The sequence below is a fragment of the Talpa occidentalis genome, unplaced genomic scaffold (assembly GCF_014898055.3).
Source record: "Talpa occidentalis isolate TD23 unplaced genomic scaffold, MPIMG_talOcc4v2.1 talOcc4.5, whole genome shotgun sequence".
Classification (NCBI taxonomy): Eukaryota; Metazoa; Chordata; class Mammalia; order Eulipotyphla; family Talpidae; genus Talpa; species Talpa occidentalis.
In genome coordinates this window covers 21343072-21368210 of record NW_023604861.1, presented here as the reverse complement: position 1 = coordinate 21368210, position 25139 = coordinate 21343072, and the positions used below count along the sequence as shown (strand labels likewise).

Below are 25139 nucleotides of genomic sequence, written 5' to 3'. Positions count from 1 at the left end.
ATATGTGTCATTTTCTTTTGTGATTTTTTTCTATCTCCCTCTTTATCATTGTCTTCCTCCCCTACTCTTAGGAGTGATTGTCCTTGACTTCTAACTGTAGAGAGAGTAATTGTGTGATATGCAAAACCTGGTATGTTTAGTACGAGTGAGTAGCTAGACCTTAAACACACAAATCCATGTAATATGGAGATATAAGCCATATTTATAGTCGCAGCTTTAGATATATAGCATCATTTTATATAGTACCAGTATTCAGTGCTGGGCCCAGAAGTTATCAGACAGGTTATTTAAAAATATTGCCTGGCCAAATACAAATTTTATTAGCGGTCATCTTACCATGTGTTTAGCTTTTATCTTTGCCACCTCTGTTTACATCATTCTTGTGAATTCAAAGCACATTTGACAGTATATCTAAAGTTTTACAGATAATATTTTAGCACTTTTAGATTTCAAATTTAAAAGACAGTGGTAGCTAAAAAATGTCAATAATGACTAATTTATTAAAGTTCATAATATTGGTCTCTCTGGTGGCCTAGGGGTAAAGTCTCAGCCCTATCATCACTTTGGCCTGAGTTCGATCCCCGGCCAGGGAGCTATGGTGTACTAGACCTCTCCTGTCTTACCCACTGCTCCCCTCAGCAGTGTATTTCAGTAAATCTGCCTTTTATGTTCCCCACTCTGTCTCTGGTGAATCCTCTCACCCCCTGCACCTCTGGACTACACCCCAGGTCTTCTACACATACATACATAAATAAATCTGTAAACAATAAAATAAAGCTCATAATATCACCAAAGCAGTGTATTCTATGCGCTTAGTGAAAGCCATATCATCCTATTGAGAGGGCACCTAGACTTGTTTCTTTACAGATGATTTTTTATTGTCAAGTGTCTCTCTTTTTTTTTTTTAAAAGATTTATTTATTTTTATACAAGAACTGGGGTACAGGCCAGATGCGTGGGAGGGTGAGAAGATTCACCAGAGATAGAGCTGGGAACAGATCAGGCAGACTGATGAAATACACTGCTGAGGGGAGCAGCGGGCAAGACAGGAGAGGTCTGCTTTGCCACCTGGGATTCTCGCCTGCTGGCCGGGATCGAACCCGCGCTGCAGAGGCTGTGGACTGCTTCACAGTGCGGTGCTCAACCGCCTGAGCCACCAGGGGAGGCCCTGTCAAGTGTCTTAATACATCATATCCTAGTTGTCAGGTGGATGGTAGCTCTACATCTTGATTAGTATATCAGTGGGATTGCTGTCCTAGCTTAGGAAAGCCATATTAACTTACACTAGACACTGTCATAAAAGGCACTTGACCCTGTGCTATGGTGATTCCTGCTAGGAAAGTGGAAACAGCACAGCTCACTGTCTGAAGTAGTTTTATTTTTCCAAAAAGGTCTGGTGTCCACATACAAAGGAAAATGGGATACAACAGATGTTTTCTGTATTGGCCTTCTGACTAATTGATTTAATGGTTGAGAGCATAGGCCCTGGAATCCCGTAGGCCCTGAGTTCCAGTCCTGTCTTAACACTTAATACCTTTCCCAGGTTTCTCAGGTCTCCAAGCTAGATTTCCTCAGGTCTCCAAGCTAGATTTCCTTGGTTGTAAAATGTAGACAGAACAATATCTTTCTTAAAAACTTTGGTGTAATTTCGTATCTAACACATATTCTCCTAACCTAAAATGGTTAGGAGCAATGAATAAAATAGCGACTGTTAGAGTACCTTTGATAAGTGCTGAAAAGTGAAGAAAAGTTGCAGTTCCCTTCTTTTTAAAAGCTTTCACTTACATAGGACTCAGAAACTTAAGCCTTATTTGCTACCATGCAATAGTATTTACCAAAATAAGAATAGCAACTTTGAAACTAGCTTATGAAATAGTTTTCTGAATTACCAAAACAACATGGAGAGGAGAAAATAATTGCTAAATCATCGATCCATTTTTTTTAAGTTATTAAAAATAAATGAGATGTGTGCCTTTATTTAGTGTTTCCATAGCGCCTAACTGCCGAGGCTCTTAAAAGTCTTGGAATATTCCTGGGGAATCATGGAATTAAAAGGAGTGTATTCGGAATAATTTTCCAGATTTGAAACTACATCTTACAGAATCTTGACTAACTGTGAGTTTTAGGGTGTTGCAAAGGTTATCTGTAGCATGTAACCAACCGCCAGTGTTAGCTGGAGAGCACCCCTGGGCTCCCTGACTGGAGGGCTAGATCCAGCTGTGTAGTGAGTAGTTTCAGCCTGAGCCTTCTCCTTTATTCCTAAACACTCCATCTTGGTTCCATACGGTGGTGAGTCTTGCTACTTTGTTAATACATGTCAATACATTGTTAATACATGTCAATGTATTAACAATGTTTATGTCAATGTTGTCCTTGGTCTAGTCTCTCAGTCACCTGCTCCTTGGAGTCCTTGAAGATAAAAGTGTCAATTCCCGGTGAGGGACGCAGACTATTAACTTTTGATTCCTTGAACTTTGAAGCATCTGTGACTACGGATCTGTTCCAAGTCGTTTGACAGGAAAATGCATTTCATTTCTAGGTGGTCCCTGACACAATTTGGAGTTCACAGTTTAGCTCCCACGGGAATAATATCCTAAATATTTACACTGGGAAGCTTTTATTTTTTGATACTCTTTTTTTTATTGTTTAAAGTTACATTTATTTTGGTAATGGTGATTTACGTCACAGTATATGTCTTTGGGGTATAGGTTTATTTCACCACATCTGCCACCAAAGCCCTGGGTGATCCTCCACTGGGCCCCTCTCTCCCATGTACTCCCACCCCATCACAGCCCCCTTCTTGAAGCCTTAGTCATAGTCCAGCATGTTCTTCCTCCTCCTGTTTTCAACCCTCTTCCCTCAGGTTAAAGCTTTGTGAAACTGTTTGTTTGATATTTAAAGACAAGTAAAGTTTGGTTTTGAGGATGGACGAATCCAGATTAACGGAGATCAGAGACATAACTAGTGTAGAGTGTGGACCTTGATTGGATCATTGTTTATGGGGAAAAGCTTCTAAAAGAAACTCTTAAGTTGTTTAAAAATGTTATGAATGACTAAAATATATTGAAAATTTTGCTTGCATGTGATCAACAATATTGTAGTTCTATAGACTTTTTTCTTGGGATGTACAAGTGCAGTCAGGGTTAAAGTGTCATGATGTTTGCAGCTTTTAAATTGCTTCACAACTTCAAACTAATGTATATACAGTAAGTGTTCACTTAATGTTGATAGGTTCTGAGAAACTAACTTTCAGCTGAAGGGCATAGCAGGATGTTTTGTATGACATCCATTGGAATTATTTTTTCTCATCAGCATTATGAAGAAATGGTGTTGAATGAAACCACATTATTCAGTTAGTATATCCAGGTGAAATGAAAATAGCTAGTATATCCAGGTGAGATGTACAGATGTATGTGATACTACTTTTCAGTCCTTCTGTATATGTGAACACTTTTGTAGTAGGTAGGTGGGAAATTTAAAAAGTATAGAAACATATTATTTTCTAAATAATTGTATATAATTGCCCTAACCTCCCCATTGCTTAAAATATGTGGTCAGATTATATAGTCTCAAATTGATAGAGGCTCCCTTTTTCATGCCACTTCCTGTGATATTCAGAAGAGGTGCATGTCGGCTCTTTAGACTTTTCCTCTCCTTTCCTCTGTCCTCCTGCCACACACACTCAGCCAACACATACACACATAATATTTGCTGAATGTACTAAATGCCTTCTCTTGGGCTAGCAACTTTAATAGAAATTGGGGATTGTGAGACAAGGTTATTAGAAAGAGGCCTCAAGGAAATAAAGAGGGATGTGGTCAGGAAATCTTTAACAGTCAGCAACAGTATTTAACCATTTTTTATTCTAGAAATATAGACAGAGAGTAAGGAAATGTTATCAGAATAATAGATACCTCAGCCAGGAGGTATATAGAAAACTTCTTTATGGAAAAATAGTTGTACTAATTCTTAAAGAATTAGTAAAAGTTAGCTAGATATAGTAAGTTTTTTTTCCTGACCTATCCATCATAATTCTTGTCACAATTTCTTGTGACAATATATATTTATTATACTCATTTAATTTTGTCTTCCCCACACCATCCGAAGGCAGCAAACATTACTGGACTATAATGGAGTATTAAGTAATATGGAACTAGCAGTATGAAAGAGGAGAAACAAGATTAGTTGGTTTTGCCCTTTTACACATTTTAGATTAGTTTTGAGTATATCATTTGTTTTCTGATTTAGATTGAAAGAAAATGACTATAAATTTCAGTGTCCTGGTTTGTGACTTTCTTGTTTGGGGAATATATATTGATATAGATAAAAATATTTTGTAGATTTGGAGAGAACATCTGAGGTATTATAATGGTTTGAGGTCCCACAAAGTTCAGCCTTATTTTTCAGAGCGCTGTTCTTTTAATATTTCATTTCTCTCATTTGGAAGAATCTCAGATCTTTTTATTGATGTAACAACATTTGTTTGTAATATTATATAGGTTTCAGGTATACAGCATTCTAATTCAACATCTGTGTATGCTGTGTTATGATCTAGATTCTATTCACAATACATCTGACCCCCATGTTAAATTTGTCCAGTCCCATTTTCCTTCCTTTCTGGCGACTACCCCTTTGTTTTCACAAAACTCAGCTTAATGTTAATTTATTCAAGATTGTCTTCTTAGGATCTATAAGGGATGGAGGGAAAGAAAGAAAAGATTGAGAGATACTGGTAGAGATAGTAAATTCAGAGTTGGGGACTTGCAGCTAATAAAATGTAGTAGCTCCAACATTTTATGGATTCCAGGGTTTGGTATACACAATAAATACTTCTTCTGTTGTTCATTCATTCCAGAGTGGGGGAGGGTGTCCCAAGTAAGGGACTAGCATGCTCAACTGTGTTAAGAGTGTGGAGTGTTTGGGACTTCATTTGTTCATTGTTGGGGAGAGTTGACTAAGTGGGGGACCAGCAGGAGATAAGGCTGGAGAAGTGTGTCTTGCCAGTCCCTGGACAGGTCTCATCTAGGCCATGCTCTGGAGCTTGGGCTTTAAGGTGAAGGCGAAGGAGAGTAATTGGAGGTTTTTAAGCAAGAGGATCTCTAGAAGTGCATTTGTGCCAAGTAGAACTTGGCTGGATGAAAGATATATTGGAAGAACATAGAGACCAATTAAAAGGATGATAGAAAAATGTGGGTGATAATGAAGTTAAGACTGGGTGTCAGTGGAAGGTTCGTTAAATATTTATGAGCAGAAGGGACAAGATTTGGAGTGTGGAATGGAGTAGGGGAAGTGGATCACACAAAATTTCCCAAGCTTCTGGTATAGGTCACTTGCTGGGCTACAACCCATAGATGTAAGTAATGCAGAAAGAGTCCGTGTGTGAAGGAGAGAAAGAAATGAACCTGCCTTTGGCTTGTTCAAGTAGATCCTTTGTTTTCTGAGCTTCAGTGACTGGGTAATTTTAGTTTTTGGAGTGTATTAATAAAAGAGAAAGCTGTCTTGTTGCAGTCTTAACATTTTTGTTATTTTTTAAATTGAGGTAAACACTGGTTTACATCATTATTTGTGATTTAGCAGTGTAGAGTCTCCCCCTTCGGGTGTTGTTACTACACCACACCCACCAAAGCAGTCTTGAGTCGATTTCCCATCTCAGCAGCACTGAGCAACATGCGTGACTCTCTGCTGCCCTTTGCTGGCAGGAAATGCACATAGCGAGGAGAGAGAAATGGACCTTTTCCAAACCAACACGTATTCTCAGGACTGTTAAAACTTCTCATGTTGATGTGATGTGTGGATAGCTCCGAATTTTAATAATTTCCTCCGCTTTGAAATTCTAGCAAAAATTCATTTTAGTTTTGGTTAGACTTTTTTTTCAATTGACATGTAACATTTTCTAATGATTTTTAAAAACTTTTATTTTTTAAAAAAACTATTATTTTCTAAGCTGCCTTTGATATAATTTCATCCATGTATTCTATAGGAGCAAGCTGCTAATTGACTGTTTAATTCCTTGAACAGTCTCTTTGGTGGAACCTTTGTTGAGACTGAATATGTTACTGATTCTATAGTTCATAATCCATGTGATAATTCTTGTTGTTGAGCAAAATAATGATTTTATGTGTCACTTTTGTAAGCTAGTGTTTCAGCAGGCCATAAATTTGTGATGCTGAACTCAACAAAGTTCTTTTCTGTTCTAGACAAACTCCGAAGAAGTATGCCTAATCTAGCTCGGATGCCAAGTACAACTGCTGTTAGTAGCAGTGTTAGCTCTCCAGTCACCGTGCGAAATAGTCAGAGTTTTGACTCCAGCTTGCATGGGGCTGGAAACGGAGTTTCAAGAATACAGTCTTGTAGTAAGTACCACAACTTTCAATTTTTTAATAATTTTTAAATAGTTGTAAAGCCATTAGTGAAAACATATTCTTGCAAGAACATTACAGGAAAGTTTTTTCCTTGTTCTGCGACTTATTTTTGTATGTCACTACTGAGTATTTTCATCAGTGCTTATATTACCAGCTAATAGTAGTAAATTATATGTAATCTACTAGGATAGCAGATGCACTAAACTGTTTGCCTGCTCACACAAAAATGTTTCTTTTGCAAATCTGTGTCTTTCTAGCTGTCTACTTTACTCTGAAGAAAGCGCACTTATTCTGACGAGCTGCTATTTTGGTCTTGTTTTAACAGTCCATAGCTCCTCCCCCACATCCCCATGAAATTATATTTTACTATGCCTAAAATAGGTTTTGTCTGCATCATTTCAGTTTGCCATACAATCTGCCATTCATATTCTGTACGTCTTACCCAGCAATGAGCAGTGTGGTATTAAATCTAATGTTGCTGTGCTTTCACCTTATATGGGGTGTGCGGGTTCCAGGCCCCCCAGCCTCCATTCCTAGTCGTGCTGACTGTATGGGTATTTGGAATTAAGTCTGAGACTGACTCCAAGGAGGCAGACACAAGGTCACAGTCCCAGTATTGACACACCCAACCCTCGGAGGCCCCAAGTGTGTTCATAGTGAACTGGTCAAGAGTCCTCATGCACATAGGTCTAAGTCTGCACCCAAAATGTTTGTAGCCTTGTTCTTCCACAGATCCAATTTTGGGGCTCAAGTGTGGTATTTCCTCAACACAACATGGTCTTGCATTTCTTTGTCTTAGTTCCTAGTGACAGTATACTCTGAACAAGGACCTGTGCTAATTGCTTTATATCCATTAGCTTATTTACTTCTGTTTGAAGCCCTTTGTAGTAGTTTCTTGTATTATTCCCATTTACAGATGAACAAAAGTTTTGGATAGGTTACGTTTGCCCAAGGCTGTACAGGTGAGGAATAGAGATGGAAAGAATTCTGCTCCCCTACAACAGCCCACCCCCCCACCCCTGAGTTTATACTTTTATCTACTGGGATACTCTGACTCCCACATGGCTGTTCTTCTCTCCCCTTTTTCATCCAGTGTACTCCTATTTCCTTTCTAACGTAATCCAAATATACCCTTTGAAAAGGCTCCACCAGTGACCCTAGTAGTCACTCCCATATACCCCAAAATATATCTTCAGATGTTTAGCTTTTTGGTGCTTACCTGTGTTATGCCGTGTGTCATGCCAGATTAATTTCATTTTAGGTTAATTCTAGATTATCAGTTCTCTCTGGGCTTGGACTATAGTTTATCTGATTTTCTCTTCTCAGTGCCTGGCACATAATGAGTTCTCAGTAACTGTTTGAATAAATGGATAAATGTATCCCATAGATTTTGTCTTAGGTCTTGATATTAAGAAATGTTTGAATTAGTGACTTGTATAGAGGCATAGAAGATAACCTATAAAGTTTGCTAATGGTAAGAAATCCAGAGGATGATTAACTACTTCTCTGTCAGAAGATTAGGAAAATGAGCCAAATATATCATGGTGAAATTTAACTGAGATAAACATTTCTATACATAACCACAAAAGCTAGTCATATAATCATAGAGTGGGAAAATACTGTTTTGAGGATAGTATGGTAATGATTAGGAATTTTTGTTTACCCTTAACTCAGAGTAGATTAGTAGCATGATTTGAGTGTCAGAAAACACAGGTAAGCCAAAACAGAATGGAATGAAGACTGCAAAGAATGATCAGTTTTAATGGGAGTGCTCAAAAAATGATGTGAACATGTCAGGATATATGAAACAAGTTCAAGTTTCCAATAACCAAATGCGGGACAATCTGAGCTCCAAAATAAGTGATTATAGTAGTGATTATAACGGCAAGCAAAATAACTATGGGTCCATACTTATTTGAATAAATGGAAAACAGAACTGTAGCATATTCTTACATTGAATTTTTGAGAACTGTATACATGCATCTACTTTCCTAGGTATGTATTTTTTCCTAATATAGTCTTGAGCAAAACAAATTTAGCAATGCATTTTTGAGAGATATTGAATAAAACCACAGATATATATTGTCTTTGTCCCCTTACTTTTATTTCAAAAAGGTTTTTATTGTATATTTTATGGATAAGTAACTTCCAAATCAATTAAATCATTTTTAGAAAACAGGATGTGTTCCTGTAATTGTACCAAAGTACTAGGCAGCAAAGCTAAAGTAGTTAGTAAATAACAGAGTTGTGTGCATAAGTTCCTGTTAAATTTGAGATTAAATTTTTTCCCTTCGAAAAAGGATTGTAAGATTAAAAAATTTCCGAACAGTCCATTGTTTTTAAATGTGAGATGGCACCCAACGTTGGGCTGGAGAGCTTCTTTATTTCACTCTTATTATCAAGGTAATAATAGCTCGTACTTGAGTGATGAGTGCCAGGACATTGTAAGGCTTTCTGTGGGCTAACTCATTTAGTCTTCCCATAAAATCTGAGACAAGTATGTGTCATAATGAAAACTTTCAGAAATAACTGTAATAAAGATGTTTGTACCTACTAATATCACCTATATCTTCCTTTCTATAGTTATAGAAAGCTATAGAATTATAGCTGTTAAGCTGTCCCTTTGTTTTATTTTCATGAAAACATCCCCAAAGAAACGGTTAAGAAAGAAGTCCTCACATCTTACAAGTGAGGAAGAAACTGTTCTATGAGAGTCAGGTCATCAGACATGTTATAAAGGGAAGGAAGATGTTCTTAGGACTGGCTGCCACTTAGCCCTGGCTCCCAGCTATAGTTAGGCACTCAAAAATGTTGCTTATTTGAGTAAGAGATTCCCTTGTCAATATTTACAATTTCTCCGTACTAAATGCTGTTCTACACTTTCAGACAATACAGTCTCTTTAAATAGAGCAGTCATTCCCTAAATGGGATTGCAGTAGGAGTTCTGTCTCATGCATTTATCATCTCTTCTAGTTCCATCACCAGGACAGCTCCAACACAGAATCCACAGCGTGGGACATTTCCCAGTGTCTGTCCGGCAGCCTCTAAAAGCCACAGCGTACGTGAGTCCAACCGTGCAAGGCAGCAGTAACCTGCCTTTGTCCAACGGCTTACAGCTCTACTCCAACACAGGAATCCCCACACCAAACAAAGCTGCAGCTTCTGGGATAATGGGCCGCAGTGCACTTCCAAGACCTTCATTGGCAATAAATGGGAGTAACCTGCCTCGAAGCAAAATTGCACAACCTGTTAGAAGGTCAGCACCTCTGTCTTCACAACTTTATGGGAAGTTTGCAATTACAAACTGTCCTGTGACCTACCGGCTTACTTCGTTCGTTTCAGTGTAACCCCATTCCTTATCTTCCTTGATCTCATTTTTCCTGCCTCCCTCATCACTCCCTCCTCGTACATGTACTGTTTGCTTTTATTTTACCAGGTAAGCTCCATCTCCAGAGGTTTTGTATTTTCCTTCCCCCAAGTTATTTGCATAGTCTTTTCCTTCCCTCTTTCAGGTCTTTGCTTAAATGATACCTCTATCTAAACTCAGGGCCTACCTGATAGCACAGAGGTTAAGTTTCAGCATTACCACCGCTGAGGCCTGAGTTCATTTCCTGGCCAGGGAGCTACCCACATGGCATGGCAGACTTCTCCCGCCTCGCCCACTGCTTCCCTCAGAAGTGTATTTCAGTAGATATGCCTGTTGTGCTCCCCAGTCTGTCTCTGGTGAATCTTCTCACCCCCCACACCTTTGGCCTATACCCCAGTTCTTGTATGCATAAATAAATAAAATCTTTAAAAAAAAAAAATCACAACTCCTGGGAGAGTTTTAACTCCTCCTTTACCTTCTCCTTCTCTATTTTTTCCCCGTAGCATTTATCACTATTGTAGGGACTATATAGTCTACTTATTAAGTAGTACTAGTCTAGTGACTCTCCTACTAGAATGTAAGCTTGTTGGGAGTAGTGGTATGTGGAAATCTTGGGTTCATCTTATCCCCAGTGTCAAGAACATGCATCTTGGTGGTATAAGTTTGATATAATCCAGGTAGATTTTTTTTTACCCCCAAATCCCAGATTACCTGCAGGGCATATTTAAAACAAACTTACAGTTGTGATGTATTCTCCTTGAACTACATACCCTGGAGTGTTTTACGGTTAAAAAAATTCTATAAAAGTGGATTGAGGAGAGCTTGGTAGATGAGACTGTGGAGGCAGTAAATAGAGACAACTCTTAGAAGAAATTAGAATATGAAGGAGGAAGAGGGAAGGAACTGTAGTAAAAGTTTAAAAGGGATGTAGGAACAAAACTAATTTTCCTTTATCAGAAATAGCTTTGCTTTTAATTTTCTGATTAGGTGTTCAGATCAAGAACAAACTCAAACTTCAAAAATGCAAAAAAAGTAAAGGCCAGCCCATAATCCAGTTATCCAGAGAGGTCATTTTGATACATGTTTGTTCAGCAAATTCTGGCTTATTCTCCCCCAGTTAATGAGAGCTGCTATGTTGATGCCTGAAAATAGTCACTTATTTGATGTATATGAATTATTGTGGATCATCCATTTATCCTTGAATATATCTCTGCACATTAACATCTGGAAAGGTTGTCACTGGCAGATTATGTATGAGGCTCTTTTCCCCCCAGCGCAGGCAAACATTGGATTATTTCATCAGGCTGAAAATTGACATATGTTAATTTGCTATTTGCAGTCAGTGAAGTAGCCATTCAGGTCATTAGGCCATTTTTCTATAGAAAAGGTTTTTTTTCTAATTTTATTTTATTTTTTTAAAGATTTATTTATTTATTTATACAAGCACTGGGTACAGTCAGAAGTGCGGGAGGGTGAGAGAATTCACCAGAGCCAGAGCAGGGAATAGAACAGGCAGACTGACGAAGTACACTGAGGGGAGCAGCGGGCACAGCAGGAAAGGTCTGCTCACCATATGGGACCCTCGCCGGTGGCCGGGGATCGAACCCATGCTGCAGAGGCCGTGGGCAGCTTCGCAGCCCAGCGCTCAACCGCTGCGCCACTAGGGGAGGCCCCTTTCTAATTTTAAACTAGTTTTTTTCTTTCTAATTTTAAGCTAGTCTTTACAACTTAGGCTACTGATGGTTTTTACTTAGGTTGCACATTTGTTTGTGAACACATGACACATACAGCTCTGTGCGATGAACTGGGTTTCCAGTAGGTGAGCATGTTGAATGCCCCGACGTGCAGAGTGCACACCTGCGTTCACCTGGGGAAGGTACAAGGCAGGCTGTGGTTCCTGGGTTGGAGGAGCAGGTGGGAGAGCAGGTCTTAGTGCGCAAGTGATTATTAACAATCTGTTTCCTTTTTTCTTCCTTTTATAGTTTCCTTCAGCCTCCAAAGCCTCTGTCTTCACTTAGCACTCTGAGGGATGGAAACTGGAGAGATGGTTGCTACTGATGCAGTTTTATGTACTTTTGAAGAAGGGGAAAGAAGGGGCAATGAGGGTTGTGTTACCTAGCTGGCTGGGTAACAGTGGATGTGGGGGTATTCTTTCCTTTTTGCATTTTAACATATTGACTGCATTGTTTTTCAATGGACCAATCACCAGAGACTAATTATTGCACTTAAAATATTTGCCTGAGATACTGCAATATTCTCAAATTAACGGTTGCAGTATCGTGACACTTAGATCTAGGAAGTTTTGTAGAACTGCTATGTACCTGGAATACTTTTTTGAGAGAATTGAGATGTATCAATGCTTTCTTTGCCCTATGAGTTTTTTTTTTTTTTACAGTAACTTGTTTAATTTACTTACGTGTTCTGAACATCGTCCCATTACATGTTCTGTATTTTAATATGTTGCATATTTGCGACTAGGTTCTATAACATATGCTTTTAATTTACTTTTTTATAGTTTACAGGAATTTTATTTTTTGTGCCTATTTCTTTTTACACTTATGTGAACCACTATGGAACAACTTAAATTTTGTGCCATAAAAATATTTTTGTGGTAAGGTACTATTTTTTTAGCTCTAGGGATATATCAGCAAAATCCACCATACAATTTGAGAGACATAATTTTATGTTGAATGAGCACAATGTAATCTGAAGCATTGGAAGGAGATAGCCAGACAGCAGAGTTAAATGGTCTTGTCTTTTTCATTGTTAATTTATTATCATATATGGGTTTCATATTTATAATGGCATCACAGGCTCATTGCACTTAATACCTGCAATGTTTGCTACTGTACCACAATTGATTTTCAATACTTTATTACAGAGGTTGAAACTGTAATGTTTTATTAACAATGCTTCTGGAAATGAATGCATTTTAAAGCAAATAAATCTTTTTGATAGACCTTTTACAAAACCATTTGCACTAATGAATGCTTTCTTATGGTATATGACTTAATATTTGTTACTGTGTACAGTGCTGTTTTGGAATGTTCAGAAATAAAGACTATTTCAGCAATATCAGGTCACGCATGAATGTGCAGCACAAACACTCAATACCATGTGTATGTTTCGCTTACAGTTGTGAAGGTGGTTACTGTTATGTCCTTAGTACAGGACATTTATAACTAAAGCAGGTGGGAGGAATATTCACATTTGTAAAAATTTCTTTCTAAAATAATTCTGATAAGAAATGTGAGGTTTTCATTTTGCAGTGAGGTTTTTAGGTTCCATGTAAAAAGGTCACTAGACCTCAAGTCGAATCACATGGATAAACACTGTCCTGGAGACTAATATATGGGAGTTGAATTTGAAATACTTCAGCAAAATAGCATCATTTTTTTGTATTTGATATGTCGGGAAACACTTCACCTGAAAATACTGTGGGGAGGTCAAGCAAAGATTTTAATATTAATACTTAAAATTGAGTTTTACTTAAGGTCAGTAGAGATTTTTATTTTGAAAAGCCTTTATGTATGATTCTGCTTAGAACTAAAAATCTAGTGTTTATGTAACTTGCGCTTTAAATGAAATATGAGCTAGAGAAGGTACAATATCCAAGGAAGTGAGACTTACTGAGCTGTCCTTAGTGACATGAACTGCCTGATTAGATACCTAATTTTAACAATCACTTACTGTTCTGACCCTCTAAAGAGTACACTGAGCCCAAGAGATGTGGCATTAACCTTATGTAAACATTTATCTAGTAGTGATCTCAAAAGTCTGTTTTTCCCATTACTGAGCTCTTCTGCTGAACACACTATTCTTTTAAAGGGGGATTTATATTCTGCTGACAAAATTATTCAGATTATTTAAAACAGTTTTTCAGTCATGGAATAAGAAAAATCCCTGCATCTTGGGTATTATATTCTAGTTGTGGGGAGAGAAATGGTAAATGGTAACTAAATCACAGTATGTTAGGTCCTAAGTGCTATGGGTGAGCAAGAAAAAGGGAGATCAAAGTAAGGGGAATTGAGAAACTAGAGATAGGGAGCGATCACACGATTTGAATAGGATCATCTGGGTAGAGTAATAAATTGATGCTTGGCACAGAGATGTGGAGATGGAGGCAGGTCCAAAACCTATTTCACATTCTCTTTTACCTGGAGCTCTACAGAATACCAAGTGGTATTAGTGATTAATCTCCCTAGTATAGTATGCAACAATTATCATTCTAGATGCATAGGAGACAATGTATCGCATGAAATGGGTATCCTTGGGTAATGGTCTCAGAGTGTGGTCCCCACACCAGCAACATCTCCTGGGAACTGATTAGATACGTATATTCTCATGTCTAATATGATATGAGACATTGAATCAGCCCTTTAGGTGATATGGGATTTGCAGAACACCCTTTGAGTAGGGCTGCTGGAAAGGACGGAACAGCCTATGCAAAGGTTTAGGGCAGATACTGCTGGTGTGTTTGAAGAAAAGAGCAAAGAGCATTGTGTGGTTGTGAGGAAAGGGGGAGGAAAGCAGTGGAGAGAAGGTCATTGTGGGGCATTGTGGGTCATGGTAAGGACTTGGATTTTACTCTGGAATGGGAGTTTTTCTTGGTTTTGGGCAGCAAAGTTCATGAGTTATTTTTAAAAGTATCATCTTGTAATTTGGCGAGAATATAGTATAAGATAGCAAATGTAGATGAAACTATTTCAGAAAACCAGGCAAGAGATGAGGAATTGAACCAGATAACAATGGAGGTGGTAAAATTGGTACTTTCAGGATATACTTAAGAGTCATGAGGATTTCTTTATGGATTGGATATAATGTTGAAATTAACATAAAAGTTGTAAATATTTTCGATCAGCAACTAGGATTGAATTTCTCCACGAAATGGGAAAGGCAGTGGTATACAGGTTTGAAAGCTGTAACTGTGGCTGAGCTCACCAAAGTAGGTTAAGATGAAGGACTGAAGACTGTGAGCTGGGGCACTTACGCCTTCTGCCTGATGTGAGTGGCAAACTGGGACGTGGACTAGAAAGGGGATCATGAGAAATCAGCTCTTCAACATGGAAGGGAACCTGGCTCAGCCTAGCTGAGGCCTCTGGCTCCGAGTCTCCCCCAGGATGCAGTCGTCATGAGACTCACCTGGGGAAGTATCTGCCCCCAGGCCCCTCACAGGGTGTTGGCAGGATCCACTTCCATGTGTGTTATTGACCACACAGTTTCTTGCCATGTGGACAGCTTGGGGAGCTGACAGCACGGCAGCTTGCTTCATCAGAATGAATAAATGAGAAGTGCCAGAAATAAGGACATTATAATCTTGTATAACGTAAGCTAGGAAATGATTTCCCATTGTTTTTGTCGTTCTACTTGGAAGCAAGGCACTAAGTCCAGCTCTCATTCAAGGGGAAGATATTACAAAAGATTGTAAACAGGAGTCAAGGATCATTGAGGGCCACAGTGTGTCTTGTGTTTTATTTTATTTTATTTTATTTTTCTTCAGTCTGCTGTTGTGTCAGGACAACACCACACTGACAAACGGGAGTCGTGGAGCAGGCTGCACAATGCAGGATGCTGCTGAAGAGCAAGATCCTGGCCCTTTTATTCATACACATAATTGGTTGTAAGGAGATTAAGGAAATTAAAGAAAGGGAAAGGGTGTAGAAGATTAGGGATTGTAAGTCTGCCCTCCAGGCACTTCTGATCTACTTGATGACACACCCTAATCCCCAGCCATGGTTCTAATTTTATCAACAAGGTGCTCCACTGATCAGCTTCTAGGGTCCCTTGTCATACATCAGTCCTCGGCCCCCCAGGGCATTCCCGGTCATACCTCCTGATGTATAAGTTGGGAGTATGTGTTATGCATCGTTCCTCAGCCCCCTGGGCATTCTGGACATACTTTGTGATGCATAACCTTCCCAGTGTGATCCAGCTTTGCGCTCTTGTTTGATTTGAAGGGCTTAAGGGTTGGGCTCCTGTTCCTAACTGGCCGGGCCACTTTGACCTTGTTTAGGTGACAAAATGGCGACCAAATAGGCTGCCTAGGAGTAGCAGACCCACAGTCTGCAACAATCTTTTGTATTTCTATATGCAAACAATAAGAACAAAAAGAAATTAAGAAAAACAATTTCATTCACAATTGCAAATGCTGAAGATCCCAAAACACTGAATTCTGAAGACTGAATGAATCTGAAGTCCCTTCTGCAGCCCCTTATATTTTTTCAATTTATTTTTTATATAAATTATTTTATATAATTCTTACATCATTTTTGTCTTGTATGGTTTTTTTTTTTTTTTTAAAGATTTATTTATTTATTTATACATGCACTGGGTACAGTCAGAAGAAGCGCGGGAGGGTGAGAGAATTCACCAGAGCCAGAGCGGGGAGCAGAGCAGGCAGAAGGACCAAAGGACACTGCTGAGGGGAGCAGCGGGCGGCAGGAGAGGTCTGCGTGCCATGTGGGACCCTCCTCCCGTGGCCGGGGAGCAGCCGGGGATCGAACCGGCGCCGCAGAGGCTGCGGGCAGCTTCGCAACCCAGCGCTCAACTGCGCCACCGGGGAGGCCCTGTCTTGTGTTTTAATTCTCTTAATTAGGTGTTTTGATGATAGAGTTATTAATTTTAATATTACACAAATTATCTTTTAGAGGTTATTTTGTGTATTTTTTGTGTGTATGTAAAAGAAGAGGAGTGCAGGCTAGGGGTGGGGGAAGGGGAAGAGAGAGGGCAAGGAGAGGGAGACCATTCATTAGAGACAGAGCGGGGAGCAGGACAGGCAGACGGACCAAAGACACTGCTGAGGGCAGCAGCGGGTGAGACAGGAGGGGTCTGCTGCGCCATGTGGGTCAGCTCCCTGGCCAGGGATCAAACTCAGGCCATAGGGGTGATCGCTCTGAGACTTAACCTCTACGCCACCAGGGAGTTTCTTTGTGTCTTATTTAAAGAGTATTTTGCTGCCCTGGAATCACAAATACATTCTCCTGTATTTTCAGTCTTGTCATTCTGCTTTTCACCTGTATATTGTCCATGTGACTATTTAGTAGCAAGTCTCCTAGGAATATTTACTGTAAACTTCATCCTTATTTCATTGTTCTTTATCACAAAGTAGATGCCTTTTGTACATGTATGTGTCTGTCCTGGAACTGTCTCTTCGTTCATGGGAACCATACTCTTTGAAACACGTAGCTTTATAATTAAGTTTTGCTAAAGAGCAAATCTCACTATCTTGTTTTCTCTCAGGAGTGTCTTGGATATTCTTGTGTCTGCATTTCCACATGTATTTTTTTTTTTTTAAGATTGATTTATTTTTGCATACAAGAGCTGTTGTATAGGCCAGATACTCTGGGGGTGAGAGGATTCACCAGACAGAGTGGGGAACAGAACAGGCAGACTGACCGAAATACACTGCTGAAGGGAGCAGTGGGCGAGTCAGGAGAGGTCTGCTGCGCCATGTGGGTTGCTCCCTGGCAGGCCAGGATTGAACTTGTGCTGCAGAGGCTGTGGATTGCTTCATAGTATGGTGCTTAACCCCTTGCGCCACCAGGGAGGCCCTCCTCATGTATTTTTGAATAAGCTAGTCAAGTTTCATAAAAACATCCTGGTGGAGGGCCTCCCTGGTGGCACAAGGGGTTAAGATGCAACCTATGAAGATATCAGCAGCCTCTATAGCATGAGTTCGATCCCTGGCCAGGGAGCTACCCACATGGCTCAGCAGACCTCTCCTGTCTCTCCCGCTGCTCCCCTCGGCAGTGTATTTCAGTCAGTCTGACTGTTCTGTTCCCCACTCTGTCTCTGGTGAATCCTCTCACCCCCCACACCTCTGGCCTGTACCCCAGTTCTTGTATGCATAAATAATCTAAAAAAAAAATCCTGGTGGAATTTTGGCTGGGATGACCATGAATTTATAATTTGATTTTAAAAACTTATAATGTCTTATAATCCATGAAATGATTTACTTCTTCTTTTACTAATTGATGTATTCTTTTAATCCCTTAAAATTGTACAGGTACTCTGCTAGCTTCCATTAGTCAACGGGAAGAGATGCATCTAAGGGTGTTCAGTCCCCAGATCTCCTTGCCTTCTGGGTAGGGTGACAAAGCTGAAACTTCCCAGCTTTGGAGATTGTGACCAGAGGCTGACAGTACCACCTACAGTTGCTTAGATGAGGGTCTGCAAATGATAACCAAGGGTCTTAGTTTGTTCGCAGCCTGTCTTCACACAGTTTATAAGCAAATATTGATTTTCACATTTTTTAGAGAGTTGTTTTAAAAAAATGGAAGAAGCAGATATGACAGACTGCCTGTGGCCTGCAACGCCTAAAATATTCATGCTGTGACCTTTTATGGAAAAACTTCCTTAGTCCCTGGTGTAGATTATTGTAAAGTCCCCAATCTCAGGTTAGAAACAAGCTTTTCTCACTTGTACGTTAAGTCTAATGCAGGACACTCAGGCATCTGCTCCATGGAGTCACTACCTCATTCCATGGCCATCTCAGCACATGGTTCAGAGAGAACTTTCAAAAAAGAGACTAGCCCTTTAGTCTTTCAGGCAAAAAGAGACTATGCCATCTCCAATGCCATCTCCCATTACCAGAACTGTTCATACAGCCTCTCATGGCTGCAGAAGTGTAATAATATGCTGTGTTGAGAAGAGATGTTGACATTTTAGTGAGCACTGGCCATGCCAACCACAGCTTTTCACAGCTTTTCTCCATTTTCCCAATATAATCATAAGATGCAGAGAAAGCATCCGATAGGATTTGACATCCATTTATTGCAAAAACTCAAAAAAAAAAAGGGGGCTAGAAGGAACATATTTTAACATAGTAAAGGCCACATATGACAGCCCACAGCTAACATGTCAAAGTAACACTGCATCATAACTTCATGGAGGATTCCAGTGTGCATCAGTAGAAAATCAACATGTGTAAATACTGCATTAACCACTCAAACACCAACTTTATCCTTCACCATGTCTAAGACATAGTTCTAATAGTTCCATTTCTTTTTTAACAAATAATATTCAAAGGACTTACTAATAAATTTACATTTTGTGTTTGAAGGGTGTCAGCCTTCAGTTTTAAGTTTATTCTAAAAATTTTATCTCCTGGCTTGCTATTATAGTAAGCAAGTTACAACTGTCAAGAACTTAGGAGTTGTTGTGATAAGGACCCTGAAATAATACTGAAAAGATTATGATCCAAACTCAGTGGAACATTCCGACATTTGTGCAGAGAATAGTTATGTTGTGTTTTGCTTCACAATTGTAAAATATAAAATGGAATTGTGGAACATTAAATATTAATTTTTCTAGTGCTGCAGAACAAATTGCCACAAATTTAGGAACTTTAACAACACAAATTTTGTTATTTCACAGCATATATAGGTCAGAAATCCGAGTGCAGAGGCCTGAGCTTTCTGCTCAGGGTTTCTCATGGCTGAAATCAAAGTGTCCCATGGGCTGCCTCCTTTTCTGAAGCTCACGAGTTTTTGTCCTGATTTTTCATGTTGCTGCCTGAATTCATTCCCTAGGACTGAGCCCCTTGTTCTGCTGGCTGCCAGCGGGGGCTCGGTGTCAGCAACTGAAGGTGCGTACGGAGTTTCCTGCTTAAACCTCTGCCTTTCAGGAGAGTCCAGATCCTTTAAGGCCTGACTTGATTAGGTTTATCCCTTCTGAATGATCTCCCTTTTGATTATCAAAGGCAAAACAGTTATCTAATCTTTAGAGTGCCATTCCATTTCACATCTGTATTCCAAATGCACTCCAGGGAATTTATCCAGATTGTGTATACTAAGGGACAGGAATATGGGGGACCACCTAAAAATTCTTCCTATTACATTAATCCATTATGTTGATACAGTTAATTATGATGTGCCAAAAAATCAGGTGAAGATCAAATGACCGTCCCTAAGAGACATGCATTTATCACATTATCCCTTGAGTCTTACTTCACAGTGATTTCTAACTACACAAATCTTGCTAAGTATCTGTGCAATCCTTTCCAATATTTCCTATCATTCTCTTCTGTCCTATTTTAGAACATTTTTTAAAAAGCTAATTATGACACAAAATGGATTGAATGATCCATGATTTCAAAAACATGGTGTTAATGGATTTCATGATCCTTCATTTGGAAAACATTCCTTCGATTGACAAATTTTATTTTACCTGATAATCTGGAAACATTTTATTGACATTAATAAAAACTAAAATATATTTATGCAAAAATAATTGTTTGTGAGTCAACTGATAACAGCTACAGATGAGTAATATAAAAATTTTAAGATACTGGGCAATACCAGTAATGTCCACAGGAGGGCAGCATCAGTACTAGGTATATTTTAGGCTTAAATGTATTCAGTTTTCAGGGAGTAGGAATTCTGGTAAATTAATATGTATAGTGTACTAGTTTAAGCAAAAATGTGACTTATGTTTGGCAACTGAGAATCATTCCAGTCAAAACCAAAGGAGTTATGATTTATTGGTCTGGTCCAAGAAAATCAGTTGAATCCTCATTCCTCTGGCATTTCACTTACTCCATTTTCTTTTCCCCTGCTTTTCCGTCCTCACTGTTCATCTCTGGCCTGTGTTCCCGACAGGAGGTTCCAATTACACAGGCCCCGGAGGAAGCGGTAGTGATAAACATTTGATGATGACTCAGATTCACTGCTAGTCCCTCTCTCTGTTTCCACACTGAACTTGACCTCCAGCACCTCCCTTGCTACTTACGCTCACTAGTGGTTCTTGTGCTGTCATTTTTGTGAAGACTTGTGGACTTTCTTAATTAGTGTGAGAAGGTTTCCTGCCTGGAGATGAATCAGTGTATCTCAAGAAATGTTCTTAGAATGTTAGGTCTTTCCAGTCTTACATCCAATGACTATCAGGAAATGTCTTATTTTGAATCTGTTTACTCAGTACCAAGATCTCACCTTAAAATCACTCTCTGGTTTGACATCAACCTGTAGTTCAAGCAATAGACAATAAGCAGTGGCCCAACCAGTCTATTTTGATAGGGACATGGGTCCTGCCCTGTGCTTTTCTTAGGCACCTATTGCCACAGGTGATAACACTGAAGCTGAATGTGTATTAGTTTCAGATGATTCTATTTTGGATGGGGGGGGTTAGGTTAACTCGATCATGTTTCTACATTTTTAAAGGGCCTGAAATTACACTGAGTACAGCTACCTATGGAAATTTCACATTTATTCTTTTTATGTGCTACTTAAAGAGTTTTTGGATTTGACTTGCTTCTCTTGTGTACATTTGTTGCTTGCTTTGCACAAAATTAATGTTGCCATCAATCCTCTCCATGGCCTACTACAGGATCACCTGAAACCGCTCTTGGCAAGATGCCTATGGCTGGGTGTCTCACAACCCCCCTATCACCTGGCATTCCAGGTACCTGTTGACCTCTGTCTCAACAGGCTGAACCCCTCCTAGACCAGGCCTTCTTCCTAGACCCGTCCGGGGCCTGGCACCTGCTAGGCACACAAGAAAACATTTGTCTAAGAGAAATTATAAATAACTCCTGATGCTGTTGTTGATCCTAAGTTGGAAAACAAGGTACCGACTTGATAAACAAGTTAACAGGGCCTTCTAGACAAAGGAGGCTGGAACGGTGGGGGCAGCGGGCATGACAGGGGCGTGCACACCCACAGCTGTGAGATAAAGAGAAAACACAGGAGAAAGTCTGCACCTGCGCGGGGATGTCCACGCACTCGGGCCCACGGGCGCAAGAGGCGGCGGCGCATGCGCCTTGGGGGCCGCGCGGTGCCAGCCGGCCGGCCAGGTGTGCCCCATCACACCTAACAAAGGTGAAGACGCGGAAGCAGAACCACCTCGCTCGCCTCTCCCGAAGATGGACCCCTTTATACCCTAACTTGGCTTTCTGTCTGGACCCGGCGCGGGCGAGCTGTGGGCTCCCGCCTGCGGACCCGCGACCGCGCGCCCCGGGGCCTGGGCCTGCATCCAGCGCTCGGCCGCCCCCAGGGATCTGCAGCTTCTGGAAGGACGCCGGGACGGGAAATTAAGTAAAACCCCCGAAACACTGCGAAATGTGAAAGTCTGAAGCGGTTTGGCGGGTGTGGGTTGCAATGTGCCGTGCGCTCTGGCTCTGGGGACGCCCGGGCACGGGCAGTGATGGGGCGCACGGAGGGCGAGGGCGCCTGGGACCCGGGCGCTGGGAGAGCGAGAGGACCTGGCCGGAGGCTGCAATTCCGAGAGCAAGTAACAAAGTAGCTGGTGGGGAAACCCCAAACTACAAGTTTCCTAGAACTCTGCGTTCCAGGTTGCCGCTTTACCCAACAATGCATGCTCCTTTTCATTTAAAAATCTCCTTCTAACAACTCCAAACCCCTCATTTTAAAAACAAGGTATTCCGCGTGGCGCCCTCCCTTCACACATGCTCAGGGCCTGGGGTCTGAAACCGGAGTCCGGGTCAAGCCCGGCTGCTCGGGAACCCGCGCCCGGAGCTTCGACCAGGCCGAGCTCACTGCCCCGGGGTGACTTGGGCACGGGTTGCCTGGCCGGGAATGTCTGAGCAACCGCCATGGCCAGACTGACTTCAGTGCTCGGCAGGGAAATGAGCCTGCATGTGCGGGACAGCATTTCGGGACCTGCCGCAGAACGTAGAGCAGCACATGACCCATAGTTAGGGAGCCCAGAACTGGACACATGAACCCACAGGGTGAAGGTGCCTCGGGGGAAACTCATTGCTAATAGCCAGAAATGTGCCGCCATGTTTTGGAAACTGGAGAGCTTCTCTCCTGTGATTGCACATACTCTTCCTTTGCTCACAAATGAACAAACCCTTAAAAAGTAACTCTCAGAAAGAGCGTGGATCCCAAGTTGCTTTCGTGCTTTCACGGATGACACTTCTGTTGATGAAAACTAAGTTTTCTTAATTCGCAATAAGTATCTGGGAAGCACAGAAGGTTGCTCCTACTGGATGCACAGGTGGACCTTAGGATGAAGGGTGAGTAGAACATTTCACCTTTAAATTTCTATTTTATTTTTTTCATGACTATGCTTAAAAGGAAGAGGCAAAATATTTATCTAAAAAGTACGGAATTGTATGATGTATGAAATGGTTCAAATATGTGAATACTCAGTCAAGTATTTTTTATATTAATGAAAATTATAAAATATTCTAGGAAAATTTTCACCTAGGAAACAACCTGGATGAGCATCAGTAGGAATATGAACCATGGGAGACAAGCGTGGTTAAATTGAACGAGTTAAAACATCCAGGGTAGTATGGAAAAATCTTAAACTTTATTCTGAATAAAGAAAGCAAGTGGCAAAGGCTATGAGCAAAATGACAGCATGTACATAAGTGTAATATTGAAACAGGATAAATTACATAAATAATATATATTTACAACAATATTTGAAAATATTTACAAGGATGGATATGTCCCAAACTCAGGATAGTGATTTTTTTTTTTTTTGGTAAGCAATAGGAGGGGAAGCAGATAGGAGATTGGAATTGTTGCTAAAATTATGCCATATTTTTACAAATTTCTGAGTCAATGTGCCAAAATGTCTGTTAAATTTTTGTGATAGATGTCTGTTGTGTTACATTTTGTCGATTTTGGTGGTTTTGCAGTAGTTCTTAGAGAGTCCCCCATTTAGTTGAATTGTGGGTAACCAATACTACACCTCTGTGAAATCATGGGGGAAAGGAGAGGCTGCAAGAAGGAGCAGAAATGCAAACAAATACAAGTCTTTGACTGCCAGGAGGTTTTTATTTCCTCCCAAACGGGGCCTCTTTGAAGCAAGGCTAGTCTTTGATCTTCCTGTGCCAATCTAGCATATCTAGCCAAGTGCTAGGAACACAAAGGCAGCTAAAAATATCAATAACAGAACTTTTGGTTGTTCTTCTGACCAGCTCAAAGCAGGTTCACATGGATTCCTCTCATGTCACCTCACTGGGGTCCTGGGAATCTGATTCAGTGGCTGTTACCAGCCCCACTCTACCTAATCACAGCAGTCTTGTCCTGTTCAATATGGAACCAGAAGGGCTTTGTTCTAAGCAAGATGACCTGGGAAATCCTGCTGAGATAGGTTAATCTGGATTGCATTTGGCTCATCTCACTTTTGGATTGTAACTGTCCAGGACAATGACAGTGTTTTTCTCTGTTGGATTTTATTGAAAGGAACTTGCATTCAATACTTCTGACTGGGACAAAGCCTTTGTGTAATTTTCCCGAGTAACTGCCTTAAGATGTCTGAGGATTTCAGTGGTTTCTGTCTATAAACAAGGCTTTTGAAAGATGTCGGAAGTGTTGCATCAAGGTGATTCAAGAAAACTGACGTCTGTGCTTTTCGGGTATAAGTTAGTCACCCTCTCTGGGCAAGAGAAGACAAGGAAATGTGCTTTCCACTGTCCCGTCGGAATTGCTGTTGACATCACAGCTTGGCTAAGAGAACCAGCACACAGTACACTGTTTATTCTGCAGAGATGTTTTGGTTATTAACCCCCTGTTTTCTGATGGTTATCTTTTGATTCACAACAAATGATTTGATTATTTGCAAAGGATAAAGAAAAGTCCTGGATATTAACTATAATGCAATTTTGTAGCTCTTCTTAGGTTGCTGAGTGGTGATCGAGTGGATATGGGTTCTACTCTAGGCCCAGGTACCTCACCAAATAAAGCAGTCCTAAAGAATAAAACAAAATTGTAGACATCAGTCAATTTCTTTGTTGATAGTGGGTAGCAAATTGTGATGTAGGGAACGATCCCTGTCAGGACCACAGAGGTGACTGAGGAGGCAGAAAGGAAGTGTTCAGGCCTGGAGTCCTTCCTGGGAATACCTTGCATGGTTTCTGCACTAAGGCGGGGGTGGGGGGGGTGGTGGGGGGGGTGTTGAGGGGGGTTCGGGGGCGGGGGGTTGGGGGGGGGGGCGGGGGGAGTGTGGTGGAGTTGAGAAAGTTCTACCATTGCTCTATTGTTGCTCATGTCTACATGTAGGGCTTTTCACTTAGACTTGACTTTTGATTTTGGTGTTTATATAAAATAGCTGAGCCAAGTGGTTGTAGCAGAGCTGCTCTGGGCCACAAAGCCTCAAAGGTTTGTTATATGGTCTTTTGCAGAAAAAATTTGACAATCTTTGATTTAGACTGTGAAATAGAAGTAGCCAATCTAAGTTTTGAAGAAAGAGTTGTAGCCTCAACAACAAATCAGTTTTTGATCAACGTTTTGCTTGGAAGCTAAGCAGAGCCTCATCTCAAAGATCATAAATCAATGTTTTGGTTAATGCTTGATGTCTTGTTCCATAAAATTCTTCATATTATCAACCTGTTCTATGTAAAATAGATCACGAGGAGCAGACAAAAGAGTTAGCACAGAAGGCTAAAGGTAAATGTGCAGTAAGGAACAAAGAAGGGCCCTCCATGAGTCAGCATTAATC

General features: G+C 40.5%; 1 protein-coding gene across 2 annotated transcripts in view; it reads left to right on the top strand.

Annotated features, from left to right (window-relative positions):
- Positions 1-12801, top strand: part of SLAIN1 (SLAIN motif family member 1) — a 40240-nt gene extending 27439 nt beyond the window's left edge. For both annotated transcript variants that reach the window (XM_037528889.2, XM_054701506.1), the window contains 3 exons: positions 6197-6352; positions 9335-9617; positions 11711-12801. In XM_037528889.2, coding sequence (XP_037384786.1) covers positions 6197-6352; positions 9335-9617; positions 11711-11786 — 515 coding nt within the window. In that variant the 3' untranslated portion in view covers positions 11787-12801. The remainder of the gene's footprint in view (positions 1-6196; positions 6353-9334; positions 9618-11710) is intronic.
- Positions 12802-25139: the final 12338 nt, after the last annotated feature.